This window comes from Vulpes lagopus, chromosome 9, assembly GCF_018345385.1.
Source record: "Vulpes lagopus strain Blue_001 chromosome 9, ASM1834538v1, whole genome shotgun sequence".
In the NCBI taxonomy this organism is placed as follows: domain Eukaryota; kingdom Metazoa; phylum Chordata; class Mammalia; order Carnivora; family Canidae; genus Vulpes; species Vulpes lagopus.
Genome location: NC_054832.1, coordinates 36,790,940 through 36,808,092, shown reverse-complemented (window position 1 = coordinate 36,808,092; position 17,153 = coordinate 36,790,940). Strand labels below are relative to the sequence as shown.

Below are 17,153 nucleotides of genomic sequence, written 5' to 3'. Positions count from 1 at the left end.
GTCAGCACTGCAGATAAAATCTCAAGTAGGATGTAAACTTGTGTGGGTAGTTTGGTATGTATACTTGTTTGTTTGTTTGTTTGGCTTATGCTGAAACACCCTGATAATGGTCAAGGTATTATAGTCTGTTTAGCACTAGAACTGGTCCCTTTTTGTAATTTACAACCTTAATTAGAACAATAGACCAAACATGGGCGATAGTAAAGCACAACCTTGCCTGAACTATCTCCATGCTGCTTTTATTGCATTTAGCTCTGGTCTTGAAATGTGAATATTTGAACTGATACTTAGCAAGCTGTAGTGGCCTCATAGTGTTACTTCAAAGAGCCGGAAAAGTAGCTTCATGAAAGGGAAAACTTGAAACTGTAGTACTCTACCATTCTGTTTGTTAAGCAGTGATGGGTATCATTAGTTCTGCTCTTTTGCATAATTACTGCAGTATTGTGAAAACCTTTTTTGCCATCAACTGGGAGCAATTATATCATGTGGGATCTGGTGGAACATGTGGCTTAGAGAAATAAATATAAAAAGCCCTTCTTTTCTAAGCCCTCTGTATCTGTAAAGCCCCAGTGCACACAGTACTTGTTCAAGTTTGGTTTTTAAGTAGAAAATAACATAAACATGTTTCCTGTAGAAGGCAGTTTATTCCTTATGAATTTTTAGTTAATGTGGCTTAGGCACATTTTACCTAGCATATCATTGAGCTGCAATGGTAATTCATGTATAAAATCACATATTCATCAAGTGCATGGCTGACACCAATGAAAATTTGAGACTTATACTTTGTTGTTTACTTGATTAAATTAATTCATCAAGTTGAATTAAGTCTTGCGGAGTGTTATGACAATTTGCTCTTTGTGTAAAGCCTCCAGAGTAGGCTGTCTCCGTGTTAAAGTCATATACAATGAACCTCTCCCACCAGCATCACCCTACCCCATCCCAAAAAGCAAACTTCTAAAAGATACAGCTAGAAGAGTATGTTTGCAAATGTTTAAACAATGAGACACATACTTTTTTCAAGTCTGTCAAAATTCTTTGTGATTCCAGTATGTGATGCCATTAAAATACTGTAACTGATTTTTTTTTTTTTTTTTTTGTATTTGATTTTGTAAGATCTCTACTTCTTTGAAAACACTACTACATTTTAGCAAGGGCAGTAAAATTAGAGTAAGTGTCACAGTGATATACAGATGTGATTGTCACTTTGATTTTGTGGTTTCACACTTGATTTTTTCATAATTTATAAGACATGAGAAATGATCCCGTGATTGGCAAAAGATATTTTGATGATGGTTAAAGTATGACTGTTGCATGGTGGAAATATTACTTCAGTGTTGCTGTTAATAGAACTGTAATTATAATAGGATGGTGGAAAAATATGTAGTTATATCTATGTTCAGTGTGTAGTTAAGGTTTGCTTAAAATGATAAAGAAATTAAAGCAAGTAAAGTGAGTTAAAACTTTGGAATAGATGCTGAATTGCCCTTTTTTTGTCCTCCATCAAGGAAAAATTATATTTGTTTTAGAACTTGTTAATTCTCAAGAGGTTGGTTTCTACAAATTTTTCTTTGAAAAATTTTCCGTTTATTTGCAGTATTTTTATTAATGGGGCTGTCTTTTGAATGTGCTCGTTAAAAATGTTGATATGGCCAAACCAGAAGCTTCAGTCAATCAAGCTTCTCATTCTGTGCTCAAATGACACTGAAGAGCATCTAATTAATTTCATTTGAAATTATTTTAATGCAGTCTTTGGTATTATCACATACCTAAGTTTGGTTTTAGCCACCATTCCTGAGATACTACGGCTCTTGCCAGACTCCAGAGCAAGCTGGTAAACTTACCTATCTCCATATATTAAAAGGAAGAATTAGCTACAGCTCCCCAGCTACTAGTACAGCTTTCAGCACCTCTTCCATGGTGGCTAGTATCTGTGCCATGTATAGCTGTGAAAGGATGGGAAAATGCGCTGAAATGATCGAAGAAGTAAACTATCAGCTTGACATGTTTTCCTAGCTATTGAAAAATCTTCTCATATTGAAACCCATTGATAGTGAAACTGCAGAATTCCTCTGTTTTAAGTACCATCTGGTTGTGCTCAAGGCTTTAAAGCTGTTATCTTCGCATAAAATTTCAAGAGTCCTATACTTTTTTCTTCACCAAACTATCCATTTTTAAGCCACAAATATTTTTCCAGCTCTTTCAGATTTTATCTAAAAGTATATTTTAACAGTATTTAAATAGTTCTTAAGCAATAACAATTTATCTTGATAGATGGCATGCTGTGTTTTTTCATTTTATTTTAATTAGCCATTGTGGAACCAAATTCCCTTTTGTTTTAGTCTTTTAAATATTGTTTAATTATAGTTATCATGCCAGATATCTTAAAGGTTATTTTACCAATACAGTTTCATTTAACATAACCCATATGGAATCAATAGCCCAGTTTCCTAAAGTGAATGCTTGGAAAATCTTACATTCATATGTTAAGAGTACACATCCTTTCCTCATTAGTTGGAAAGTACAGGGATTTTGGCACGGGTTCTGTGTGGAAGCATTGTGCAGCTTTTATATGGATTTTGTTTTTAGCCTTTGATGACACTGTTTAGAATAGGAAGTATCTAATAAGTAAAGCATTTTGTCTCAAGTGCTGCCAGTGTGTTTAATATATGCCTGGAGGTCTGAAACATTATCTTCTTCACTGCAGTAATATGCATTTAATTCTCTGAAAGCAGAAGGTCGAACTTTTAAAAGGGACGCAAAGTACATTTTCAAACAGAATAATTCAAAACATATGGAAGAGGGGACCAGAGTAATGTACAGTTGGTTTTTATGGTTTAATCATGATCATGTTAATGCACACCAGTAGCTAATTAAAGAAAACTTTTATTGTTCATTTTAAATGAGTGAGGTAAAGAGTGGGAGAGCTGATGTAACAGCGCTGCCCAGAGATGCATGTTCCTGCTGCCCTCACTCACAGCAAGCAGATACTGCTCTTTTTTGACAACTTGAATTATTAGTCCCCTCAGACAATAATAAAGCAAAAGTTATTTTCAGAGTTACTACACTGTGAACTTTTCTTTTTCCACAAAGGAATAGTAAATTGATGCCCAAGTTTAGGGCTTAGCACACATAATTAATTATAAAACTTTTTTCAAGAGCAGGCCAGATAGTCTTTAGTATCATAGATAAATCTGCAGTGAACTGGTGACAAACCAATGGATTTTTAAATATGTCTCAAAAATCATCAGCTTATTTATTTCAGTGCTACAAATAGTGTGGAAACAGAAAAATGAAGGAAATCTTGGCTTTTAACCCAGTTTTAAGAATTTAGTTTCCCAGTACTGAGAAAGTGGTACTTTTTTGTTGTTGTTGTTTCAATGAAAGTCAGAGCTTCCATCTCTGGGTCACTGGTTCAAATTCCATTCTGCTCAGTAGTGACTAGAATTAGTTACCATCTGACTTCTGTTCAGTAACCTGCATGACCCAAGCTGATAGTTGCCATCCTGCCCTTGCTGGTTATTTATATCTCAAGATCAGGCTACTCAACATTCACTAGAGCTTAATGTGGCAATCTCAATATGTAAGGGCTAGACACTACATATCTTCACCTACAGGTGGTTTGTTTTGTCATGTTAACACCATTAAGGAACACTTAATTTACTATCAGGAAGAAAATGTAGTTCTCTATGCATAGAAAGTAGTCTTACAGAGTTAAGAGTGGTCGCCTTTCCTGATAGAATAAAAATAGTTGAGTCGGATTTCAGTTTGCCACAGAATTCAACCTAAAGGAATTCTTCATTATTTCTTTATTACATTGTATACAGATAGTTTGTAATGCCTTATAACCTGGACAGTAAATCCTAGACTAGTTTTTTTCACATATGATTTGAGAATTCCTAGTGGGTGATGGATTTTGAGGTATATTTGAAATTTTTATAATAGGGATAACTAAAAACTTTAAAAATAATTTTTTTGATAATTGCCTTATTCTTTATTTTACTCACTCTTTAAGTTAAATATGTTGACTTGTTTATTCAGTCAACACATAGTTATTAAGCTCTGCTATGTTACAGAGAGTATGGTGTGTGCTAGGAACACTAAAGGGGTTCCCTTTTACCCTTAGCTTAATATCTGACTGACTTTGGACCTATTCATTAACCTCTCTAAGCCTCACTTTCCTCACCTGTGAAATGGGGCTAACACTACCCCCTTCAAAGGGTTGTAACACTTAAAATAGAAAATGTAGGTATGTGCTAACAACATTTGGCAAATAACAAACATACTCAGTGGTATTCTATTTTTTTTTATCTTCAATTGCTTATATTTGAATTGTTCTGAGACAGAACACAGCATGAAAAGTGCTAATATTAGTTTGTTATGGAAGTGTAAAAGCTGGAAAGACTAGCATATCTGGAAGGGTTGAGGAAGTCTTCACAAAGAAGGTGACTTTTTTTTTTTATCTTACCCTTTATTGCATGCTACTGTGTATGTTCAACATATTAACTCATTTAATGCTGAAGCAACTTTGTGGGTTGAGTGTTAATGTCCTCAGTGTGTGTGAGGTTGAGGACCCAGCAGGGAGTATGAGGATAAGCAAGCAGAAGTGTGGTCAGCCCACAAGATGGAGAGTACAGGTCAGGAAAGGGCCCATGAATATATCTGGAAAGACCTTAACGAGGACAGCATATGGGCAGGTCTGTGTCCACATGTATTTATATATGAACAATCATGTCTGCAGAGCAATTTTTTTAATTTAATATTCTATCAGAAACTAACATATTCATTTATGGATCCTCTCTTCAGCGTGCCAGGCTCTACAGTACTCCTTAGTAATATACAGAAGCCAAATGATGTGGCCCAGTACCTCTGACAGTCCTTCAGCTGGTAAAAGAGACAGAACTATGGCAGTTGCCCATTATTCAGTATTTACAGTAGACCAGGCACTATGCTGACCTCTTTAGACAAATTAGCTCATTTAATCCTTATACTCTTGAGATCAAATTTAAATCCCTATTTTACAGATGAGGTTACATAGCCTTAGGTTTGTAATTTGTCTAAAATCATAGTCAGAAAATAATGCACTTGATCCATCTGCCTCTAAAGCCTATAAATGTTTTAACACTACCTAATAATGCCACTACAGAACGCTGTAGGAGAAAAGTGAACTATGTGTAAAGTGCTAGGATTACCAGGCGGGAAAAGAATGAGAACAATTCTCAGACAAGTGTCACTTGTTCTGAGCCTTATTAGATCTGCCAGCTACAGCAAGCTCAGAAGGGCACTCCAGGCAGGGAAATAGCACCACCATACAGAAAGAATGGTTTAAAAGGACATGGTCTTCAAAAAACAGGACTAAGTTGCTTTTGCTTCAAGTATTTCATGTTGGACTTGTATAACTATGTATCTCCTTCAACCACTTTAAAATCAATAGTCAAGAAATATTTTTAAAATGTTAATGATTGTTACATTATTGTCTTGAATTAGTTAACAGCCTTTAACATTTTCATAAGCAACTCATAATAATTTGTACCATGTGGAAAAATGATACTATATTTATCGATCAAATTAAAGAAAAGCCTAAGAAATGATAAGCAGTACTCAGGGAAATGCTTTTCCATTGCTGGTGCTAATATAAATTAATGTAGCCTTTTTTGGAAGGGTGTTGACAGTATCAGTAACTAACCTTAAACTTTCTTATACCATTTACCTAGTAATTCCACCTCTAGGAGCCTGTTCTAAAGAAAGATTATTAAATATTTTTCACAGAGGTTTGTTGGCAAAGATTAAAAACTGGAATATCCAATTATATGAAAATGGTTAAACAAATGTTCCTAACACTAATGAAGTATTATGCAGCTTTTTAAAACAGCTATGAGGAGTATATTAGCATTTGCCAGATTGGGGTGCAGTTTGGCACTCTGGTATGATCATAACCAAATAGGGGCCGGAGGGGGCACCTTTGCACAGGTGGGGAAAAAATACTGACAGGAAGTGCACCAAGATATTACCACTGGTTATGTTTGGTGATAAGATGGCAGTTCGGAGGATTTTGTTTTTTTCTCAGATTGTCCATGATTTCAATGAGTCTGTTACTCGGATGAAAAAGCAAGTGAAACATCTGTGTCTCCAATAGCATATCACAAACTGGGTGCTTGGAGAGACTTAAGAAACCAGAGAAGCAAAGCAGAGATCTCGGTGCTGTGCTGCCACCAAGTTGTTCTTTGTTCACCATGTAGGGAGTGGTTGATGGAAAATTTTGAGAATGAATAGCCTTTAGGGCACAAAGGAAAAATCCACCTTTGAGGACTTTAATTACTTACATTTTGCTTCATCACTTACGTTTACTCTTGTTTCAAGCCCTACTGTAGAGGAAAATAAACTTCATCTTGAATAAAATAATTCTATTTTAGTTTACTTTTCTTTGTCCTTCATAATTTTTAAGACTGCCGACTTTTCTCTCCTTCCTTCCTACCCAAACCTTACAAATTAATTCTATAACGACAAGAGTAAACAATATAAACTACATCTGCCTAAAATATAATTTCAACCAATAGTAATCATGCTTTGGAAATCAGTTTATTGCACTATTTGAAAAATCACTCTGAAGAATACTAATATAATTCTTTAAAGAGACATTTTAAAATGCATACTACTGTTAGTCCAAAGAAAGGAAGTCTAACTCAAAATAAGAGTTAGATGTCTAATTAAATAATAGAAATGCACATTTGATGCTTTCTTAAGTATTTCCTTGACATTTTAATGTGAATAGTTTTTTGAACAGTCATTTTGTTTTTATGATCACTCTGATACAAGTTACACTGCTAGAACCATTTTAACCTCTTTATTACATCCTTTATACAGTAACACTTGGAATGAAACTAGTTTAAAATATTTTCTTTTTCCTTACAGATCTCCAAACAAGAACAAAAAAAAATGGATACATTTGATGGAAGCATGGCTGAAAGCTCATCTCGGTACAGTGGTGCCCAGGATAGTGGAATTGGCAGTGACAGTGTTAAAATCAGAATAGTACAAATAGAACAGCACAGCGGTACCAGTCAACATCGCATTGCCCGTCCCTCACGCCAGTCATCAATTGTAAAAAATCTCAATTTTATTCCCTTTGACATATTTATTACTGCGAGTAGAATCTCACTAATGACTTATTCCTGCTCGGCCATACCCAAATCAAAATTGCAAGAACATAAGGATAATGAAAAAACAGGCAAGAGTTCATTAAATCTCCCAGAAGTTGACTCAGATGTTGCTAAGCCCAGCCAGGCATGTATTTCTACCGTAACAGCAGAGGATCTCTTGAGCAGTAGAGTATCTTTTCCTTCAGGGAAAAAAATAGGGGTCATCTCTCTTGAAAGTCTTCATGCATCCACAAGGTCATCTGCTAGACAGGCACTTGGTATAACTATTGTTCGGCAGCCTGGACGAAGAGGAACTGGTGACTTGCAGCTGGAACCTTTTTTATACTTTATTGTGTCCCAGCCTTCTTTGCTTCTAAGCTGTCACCACAGAAAGCAGCGAGTGGAAATATCCATTTTTGATGCTGTCCTTAAAGGGGTAGCCTCTGATTACAAATGTACAGGTAAGAGCCTTCGAATTTACTGGAATGCTAATAACTACTACACACTAAGTTTTATTCCCATTGTATCAAGATCGATCAAACAGAAAACAGCTGGCAGGCCAGACAAGACTTTTCTCTGTAGAATATGTAAATATGTAAAGTTCATGTCCCACAGCTGAATCATGTTTAAGTAAATGTTTGAAATGTATCAAGGTTTAGCCTCAGCGTTCTTACCATGCCTCTGAATATTCTTTTTTTTTTTTCAAGAGCTGAATGAAACAGGGGTTCTCTCTGGCCTATAGAAATGCTTAAGAATTTCCAGTGATTGGGAAGTAAAGCTTTTTTTCATAGTAATAGCCTATAGGTATGCTTTTCATATTAATGCAGCTGTTCAGGTTGAAAAAAGAACTTTAGAAAATGAAGTTTATTGTTTGGTATTCTTTTGATCTAATCATCTTGCTGTAACAGCATTATATTAAATGTATTTGAGAAGGTTTATTATAAGATAAGATGGTTTAAAGATGTTTATACATGTATAACAAACACATTTATTAGTGGTATTGGCCAACTGGCTTTTATTTCTCCATCCATACCTTTCTTATAACCAGAGAGAATCCTATATTATAATAATTATATTGAACTTCTGAAGCTTGTTACCTTTTAAGAGTAAGAAGGTGATCAGGGGTTCAGATTTAAAACTTATTGGCTATTAAATGGCAAGGGCTAATGGAAACAGGGTCAAACAGGGTATAGAGAGACCTTTTCCTTGAATTAATGTAGAATTAGAGAATTGACTGGAAAACTGGACAGGGAAGGGTATCCTGGCCATCTAAGATTTGGTATCAGAAGACGGTCCTAGCAAGCTCAGGTATAAATCAGGTATTTTATTGCTATCAGGTGGTCTCATCTAGCAGATGGAAGCCAGCAGTGAGGCATTTGGAGAATTTGTCCAGTCTGGAAGTCAGGCTGATTCGTTCTTGGCATTGAGGAGAACCATTTTTCACCACAGGCTTCTGGAGATTAGATGGCTGGTGTGGGGATCAGGATTCATTTCAGCCCAAGGTCGGAGGATCCCTTAGCTCTTGCTGAAGTGTAGTACAAGTTCCCCACTTTAGAAAAGGATAACTAGCCAGTTGCTAAGGAAGGGCAACCTGGGGCGCCTGGGTGGCTCAGCGGTTTGGTGCCTGCCTTTGGCCCAGAGCATGATCCTGGAGTCCCAGGATCAAGTCCCAGGTCAGGCTCCCTGCATGGAGCCTGCTTCTCCCTCTGCCTATGTCTCTGCCTCTCTCTGTGTGTCTCATGAATAAATAAATAAAATCTTAAAAGATTACAGGGTGTATATCAAAGATGTACATTTGAATTACAGTTAGTTCTTAGGTTGAAATATAAAGTGCTTTCTGTTTAAAAAAAAAATCCTTGGGGGCACCTGGCTGGCTCAGTCAGGGAGCATGCAACTCTTGATCTCAGGTTTGGGAGTTTGAGCCCCATGTTGGGTATAAAGATTACTTAAAAATAGAATTACCTTTCTTACACAAAATGTATCTTCTTGGACATTTAGATTATCCAAAAAGAGTTATCAGTATAAGGGCAGCCCTGGCGGCTCAGCTGTTTAGCGCCACCTTCAGCCCAGGGTGTGATCCTGGAGACCCAGAATCGAGTCCTGCATCGGGTTCCCTGCATGGAGCCTCCTTCTCTCTCTGCCTGTGTCTCTGCCTGTGTGTGTGTGTGTGTGTGTGTGTGTGTGTGTGTGTGTGTGTGTCTCATGAATAAATAAAATCTTTAAAAAAAGTTATCAGTATAAATATCATATTTCTTAAAAATGAATTTCATTATTTGGAAACATTTATCAGAAAGTCAGTAGTTAAAATATAATGCTAATTGAAAAAGCACCCAGCATGTACTGACTACTTATTTTGTGCCAAACATTGTACTAACTTCTTCAAATGCATTATCTCATTTAAACCTTTTAACAACTCTATGGGAAATGTTATATATCATCCCATCTTAGAAAAGAGGAACTAAAGTTTGTAGAGGTACTTGTCCAACATTACAAACCTAGCAATAAACAGAGCTAAAATTCAAAACAAGATTTCTTAGACTCAGTATTTGCACAGATCCAAAAAAAAAAAAAAAATTGGTTGGACTCCTGAGTCTGGTCTCTCGACCCATATGCATCCCAGGAGTGGAAAAGAAATGTGAATCTGCAGTTCTCTGTGAGCCTTTGTTGTCCACACCAGAACATGCAAATGTTCTGTCTGTAACATTGTAACTGGTGAATTTTTGTATGTTAAATGTGTTGTGATATGACTACACAGTACAGTCTCTCTTGGTAATATGACAGACCTGAGTTTAACCTCTAACTGTTATTTTCAAGATGCATTCCTAACACATAGGGCAGTTATGAAACTGATAATAGGTAATTCATGAAAATACTTAGCATTCAATCAAGCAAAATAGTAGGCCTTCATAAATGTTTGCTGTTACTGCTTTAGCTATTATTATTATTATATAGCAGAACAATTATGAAGCAGAAAGCCTAGAATTTAATATTGGCCTTGCCAGGAAATACAGGATGATCTCAACCAGGTAGTTCACTCTCTTGAGGTTCTATTTCCTTATCTGTTATATGTGATAGTTATAAGTCCATTCCAGTTCTAAAGTTCCAGTATTCTGTAACTTGGAATTCATCTCCCCATATTCACCTTCCTAAAAATATTTTAACTATACTGCTTCAGCCTCAGGGAGTTGACATCTGTAAGTGAGTACCCTATCAGAATAAAATTTATTTTAACTTGTTTTAAATATGGAAATTTTCTTTTGACATTCTAGTGGAACACAAACTCATTTATTCAATATTTTAAATACATAAATTTTATTAAATGTTAAGTTATTTTTTAAAAACTGATCTGGGGAAATTTCTGTCTTAAATTGGTCCACTTTAGTGAACAATCCAAGTCCCATTACCAATTTAGTTAATCAGAAACATTTCACATAGCACTTTTCCATCCTGAAGGAAGGACTGTTACACGTCCAGGGTTCTTTTGAAGCCCTGTGATCGTGTGGGTGAGAAAACAGAAAAATATGAATGCCTATAATATTAATATTCAAGGGGAGTAGAAGCAGTAAAGTAGAGGTGGCTGGTTTCATTTCTGGATTCTAAAGTGAAACAGTCACTACAGTGTCTTAATTGGAGGGATAAAGAGGGGTATCACTATGAAGCTAACTTTGTAAGAAAGATCCAGAAAAACTTCATAAGTTAATAATGAAAGAGGTGACATATCTTTCTGCAGTATTTATATTCTTATTATTTATTTATTGAGCTATAATACAGTATTATATTAGTTTCAGGTATACAACCTAGTGATTCAACATTTGTATACGTTGTGAAATGGTCACCACAGTAAGTCCAGTTAACATCTGTCACTTCATAAAGTTAATACAGTTGTTGTTGACTGTGTCCCCCATGTGTATATTTTATCCCCAAGACTTAACATATTTTATACCCGGAGGTTTGTACATCTTAATTTCCTTCACCCTTTAGGGCCTCCCCTTTGGCAACTGCCAGTCTGTTTTGTGTATCTGTGAGTCTGGGTTTTGTTTTGTTTTGTTTAGATCCCATATATTAAATAAAATTATATGGTATTTGTCTTTCTCTGTTTGACTTTTTTCACTTAGCATAATACCCTCAAGGTCCATCCATGTTGTCAAAAGTAGCAAGATTTCATTTATTTTAATGGCTTAGTAGTTTTCCAGTGTGTGTGTGTGTGTGTGTGTGTGTGATGTGATGTATACACATGGTAGCTTTAACTTTCTGAGGAACCTTCATGCTATTTTCCATAAGTGGCTGCACTAATTTACATTCCCACTAACAGTGTTCAAGCATTTCCTTTTCTCTACATCCTCACCAACACTTTTTATTTCCTCCCTTTTTGGAAATAACCATTCCTGCAGGTGTGAGGTGATATCTCATTGTGGTTTTGATTTGCATTTCCCTGATGATTAGTGACATTGAGCATTTTTTCAGGTACCTGTTGGCCATCTGTATGTCTTCTTAGGAAAAATGTCTATTCAGATCCTCTGCCCATATCTTACTCAGATTGTTCACTTTTTAGTTAAATTATATGAATTTTTATGTATTTTGGATATTAACCCCTTATTAGGTATGTCATTTACAAATGTCTCTTCCCATTTAGTAGGCTGTCTTCAGTTTGTCCGTGGTTTCCTTCACTGTGCAGAAACTTTCTCGTTTGTTGTAGTCCTTTGATTAGTTTTGCTTATGTTTCCTTTGCTCTGGAGTCAGATCTAAAAAGATATCACTAAGACTGATGTGAAGGAATTGCTGCCTATGTTTTCTTCTAGTAATTTTATGGTCTGAGGTCTTACATTGAAGTCTTTAATCCATTTTGAGGTGATTTTTATAGATAGTATAAGATAATGTCTAGTTTTTCATTCTTTTTGCACATAGCTTCCAGTTTTCCCAACACCATTTACTGAAGAGACCATCCTTTCCCAATTGTATATTCTTGCTTTCTTTGTTGAACATTAATTGAATATATATGTGTGGGTTTATTTTTGGGCTTCCTATTTTATCCCATTGATCTATGTGTGTTTTTATGCCAATGGCATACTGTTTTGATTAGTGTAGTTTTGTAGTATACTTTAAAATCAGGGAGCTTGATATCTCTGGCTTTGTTCTTTCTTAGGATTGCTTTGGCTATTCATGGTCTTTTAGGATTATTTGTTCTAGTTGTGTGAAAGATGCTATTGGAATTTTGATAAGAATTGCATTGAATTTGGAGATTGCTTTGGTGGCATAGACATTTTAATAATATTAATTCTTTCAGTCTGTGAGCATGGAATATCTTTCTATTTATTTGCATCATCATTAGTTTCTTTCATCAGTGTCTAAAGTTTGCAGTTTACAGGTCTTTTACATCCTTAGTTAAATTTATTCCTAGGTATTTATTCTTTTTTATGTAATTGTAAATGGAATTTTTTCCTAGATTTCTCCTTCTGTTACTTTCATTATTAGTGTATAGAAACATAACACACACATATTTTTATATATTAATTTTTTTAGCCTACAACTTTACTGACTTCATTTATTACTTCTAACAGTATTTTAGTGGAGTCTTTAGATATTATTCCCCTGTCTTCTTTCCTGTGTGGTTTCTGATGAAATCCACGGTAATCACAATCATTATTTCCATATACGTAATGTGTTGATTTTCTCCAGTGGCTTTCAAGACTTTTTTTCTCTATATTTGTTTTCTAGAGGTTGATTATAATGTGTCTGCTTAAAATTCTACTTAAAATTCTTTAAGTATTTTTCTGCACTAATCCTTCTCCTCTTTTTGAGGGACACCAATGTTAAACTTTTTAAAATTATTACAGAGATCCCTGAGACTCTATTTTTTTTCTTTTTTCCTATTATCTTTCTTCTTCTCTGTTCTTCATATTAGATAATTTCTATGGAATATTCCAGTTCTAAAATGTTTGGTTCTTTTCTGTAGTTTCCATTTCTCTTCTGAGAACTTCTGTATTTCCGCTCATTTCAAGCATGTTTACCTTACCTCATGAAGCATATTTATAACACCTGCTACAGTCTTAAATGCTGTGTCACTGCTGCCACAGCACAGCCATTGCACTGTGTGCCCCCATCCCCATACACTGTGCCCACTCCTGGGGCAAAACCAGGGGAGAAAAAAGAAATATAAAAGGCAGCAGAGTTTCCTGCACCTCTGAAACATCAGGGGCCTTATTTCCCAGACATAAGGACTTTGGCTGTTCTTGTCATCATTGTGACCACAACCTAAGACTCCCTCTCAGTGAACATTGGAAGAGAAAAGAGAAAAAAGAAAAGAAAATGGGAAACCCACCATTGTAGGTGTCACATCCTCAAGTCTGACTCCCCTCCCCAATCTGCTTTGCTCTTGTTTACTTTTTAGAGTTCTCAGGCATTTGTGTTTTGTATTTTCTCTCAAGTTTTTGATTGTAAGCAGCATGAGAGTTAGATTGCATTTAACTTATTACAATTTTGGCTGGCACCAGAAGTCCTGCAGTTTTAAAACAATAAAATTATTTTGTAGTCTATTAGCCAAGACATGGTCTTCTGAGAAACTTAACACAGGATTTCCTCCAAAAGTGATACTTTGAGTATCTGAACATGATCTTTGCTTAATGGTGACATGGGCAGAATCAAGTTAATGCTGACAACTCCCCAGGAGCAGATTATTCATTATAGTATATTAACTGATCTGTGCTCATAGATGTAAAGGGTGGTAATTTTGTTCTTTCTCTGAGTTCCTGAGGGATATCCTTTCATAGATTTTTAAATCAAGTTAGAAGTTAGAAATGCTGTGAAATTCATTGTCCATCACGTCAATCGGACTTCTTCTCAGCACGTGTGACTGATACATATGTGTGTATATTATATATGCCATTTAGGCACATACCTGTTTTAAAAAACCTAAATTATATTAGAGGCTACCCAGAATAGATGATAAATGAAATCTATATTTGTACCTGTACCTACATCCTTTTTTTTTTTTTTTTTTTGGAAACCTAAAATAAAACAAGTGAAGACAACTGTTTTTTTTTTTTTAAGATTTTTATTTACTCATCAGAGACACAGAGAGAGAGAGAGAGAGAGAGGCAGAGACACAGGCAGAGGGAGAAGCAGGCTTCATGCAGGGGGCCCGACATGGGACTTGATCCTGGGTCTCCAGGGCCACACCCTCGGCTGAAGGCGGCGCTAAACCGCTGAGCCACCTGGGCTGCCCAAAACAACTGTTTAAATTTTGAAATGTTAATAAAATATCCCTAATACTCATATTTTAGTGATCTTAAGTTATACCAACTATACCTGTAAGTATATAGGGTGGTTTGTTTTACCCTCCATAATTTAAAAAATGGCAGTTTATCTAAAGCCTAAATTATCAACTTGAATTCTTATGACTGTTAATATTAATAACCTATACATGATCTTCCATGTGGTCCAGGTAGATAATATATCTGTGAGCCAATAAGTTTCTTCTTAAAATATTACAGTAATGTGACAGTGGCTTTCCCGTGCCCTTACCTGGAGCAACCTCTGACAGAAATGAGATCTTCTGCCAGCACCTTTATATGTAGCAGCTGTAATAATGGCGGTTCTCATTTAAATAAAGGTGGTGTATAGTTGTTTTTAACCTAATCTTATTAGTTGTGTTTATAAATACTTAAAATTTGGTATTTATTTTGTTTAAGGTAATGGAGTCCAGATTTGAAATTGCCTCATATCTTGACTATGCAGCCCAGGGCAGACTTAAAAAGTCAATTTTCTTCTTGTTTGTTTGGGGCTTTTTGTTTGTTTTTGAAGAAATGACTGTGCCATCTGGTCAGTTGGGAAAGAGATGAGCCATTCCGAGGGAATCCGATGAACCCCCTTAGTTCCTCAGCAGTCAGGTAGTCCAGTGGCTTAGTACTCAGTGTGTGACAGGACTAACCAGTTGGAAGACAGCTACTTCCACCATCCTGTAGCTTCTTTACCTTACTGGAATTTTTCAAACATTGGCTAGACTAAAATATAGAGATTAAACTCAATTACAATTTATACTGAAAGATCAGGTAATAACACATTTACATGTGTGACAGAAATATCCACAACATGCTATCTATAGGATGGGATACTTGCCACATTTTAAAGTTTTATAAATATTACCTATATGACTTCAGGTCTAATTGAGAGGCAAACATGGAATAGAGAGAGTGGGACCCAGTCCTGAGTTCTAATCCCAGCCCTGCTGCATAACAACCATGTGACCTCAGACAAGTTATTTCATCTTCCTAAGCCTCGGCTCCTTATCTAGAATATGTGGAGAACACTGGTAGCAACCTCCCAGAGCTGATGTGAGAATTAAGTGATGTGTATGGAACTCTCATCTAAGTGTGTAGCACGGGGCTCCAGAAATGTTAATATTGTTGTTGTTTTTATCATCATTGTTAACATCTTTAAGTTGAGTTTAAAATAGTGGTTGTAGTTGGCCAAAAAAATTCACATCATTTTAGTGCAATTTATAGCTGTTGTGTAGTTTGAAATTTTTCAGTTGCAGTAATTGGCTTCTTTACCCTTTCATGAATAGGTCTGCAGAAAATGTGCCAAAGACATCTGAGTAAACCAACAGTTGGAAAATCATAAACTGCCTTCTTACACCTCATAAATCATATCTTGATTTCATTTAGTTATTGTGACTTTAAGAGAAGGATTGAATTACATGTCTTTTTAGAATTAAAGGTTTTCCTAATGTTTCTGGAAAGGCTTAGAATTAACCTGTGACTTTAGTGTCATAATGATCACAACTTGAACATTTATCTGAAAATTTAGCTGCTGGGAACATTTCTTGCCGGCCAGTAATATGAAATGAAATTATTACTTTGACAGAAATCAGCAAGTAAGTAGGTCTCATAAAAGGAACTCTAGTGTATCACTAAGGGAGAGTTGTGGGGAGAATGTTAAATAAGTTGATCCAGCCAGCAGGGGGAATTAACATATGGGGAAGGATATTGGAATGGAAATCAGAAATTTTGACTTGTAGTCTTGGCTCTAATACCAAGACTCTTTGATGCAAATAACTAAATTTCTTGGTGCCATAATTTCCTTATCTCTAAAATGGGTATAATAACATCTGGTCTTTGTAGTTTCATAGCTTAATCTCAGCTCTAATGAGATATTTATGAAAAGTCTTGGAACTGTGAAATACTCAACTGTAAGTGGGGACTTATGTAGTTATTAGCAGTAGAAGGAAGAGTTAAATGGACCTTCCTTTCTGAACATGCGAAAAAAACTAGTATCCTGGCCCTTTTGGCATCCGTATCAATCATCAGCATTTACTTAAAATGAATGGGACATGGGAGGAATCATTTGAAGACAAGGAGTTGACTTTCAATGTGAAATAACTCGGACTTTGCTCAGAATAGACAAGAGACTAAAAATTAGGATTATTTGATCTTCCTTGTATGACTACACTTTTTTAACTGAATAGCACCCTGGTTTTACTTGCACTGAATTTTAATTAAATGTCCTGTAAAACATCTGAAACCCACATTAGAATTTAACATGAAAACAACCAGATAGGAAAGGGATCAATAATACCACAAAGCAGCGTAGAAAATAAGTTAACAGGAATTCATTGAATGATATTTCAGATATTATTTCCTGGTTAGTATCATCAAATATAAACAATGTATTTCCTTTTAGCAAGATATGGAAGACTTGCTTCTAAAAGTAAGAGCCAATTGGCACTGATAATCACACATCCCAGCAGCCATTTTAATCCTTCCTCTTCTTCTTCTTCTGGGCTGCAAGCTTGGGATTTCAAACCAAGAAACCTCCTCTTCCCCTTCCCATCACATCTTATGGAATACAAGATACAATGCATGAGAAAAAGGGTTTATTGAGTTAGCCGAATGCCTGGGTATCAACAGGAAGATGGTGGTGGCACTTACCTTGCATCCATAGCAATTTAGAATTGGTTTCTTGGTTGATTTTGCTGCTCTGAAATTGAGTTGCTTCTGTGTTTTAAAGATCTAGGTTCCT

At 35.7% G+C, this 17,153-nt stretch overlaps 1 protein-coding gene across 10 annotated transcripts in view; it reads left to right on the top strand.

Moving 5' to 3' along the window:
• VPS13B (vacuolar protein sorting 13 homolog B) overlaps positions 1-17,153 on the top strand; it is a 739,627-nt gene that overhangs the window by 533,601 nt on the left and 188,873 nt on the right. For all 10 annotated transcript variants that reach the window (XM_041768645.1, XM_041768640.1, XM_041768643.1 and 7 more), the window contains one exon: positions 6,910-7,597. In XM_041768645.1, coding sequence (XP_041624579.1) covers positions 6,910-7,597 — 688 coding nt within the window. The remainder of the gene's footprint in view (positions 1-6,909; positions 7,598-17,153) is intronic.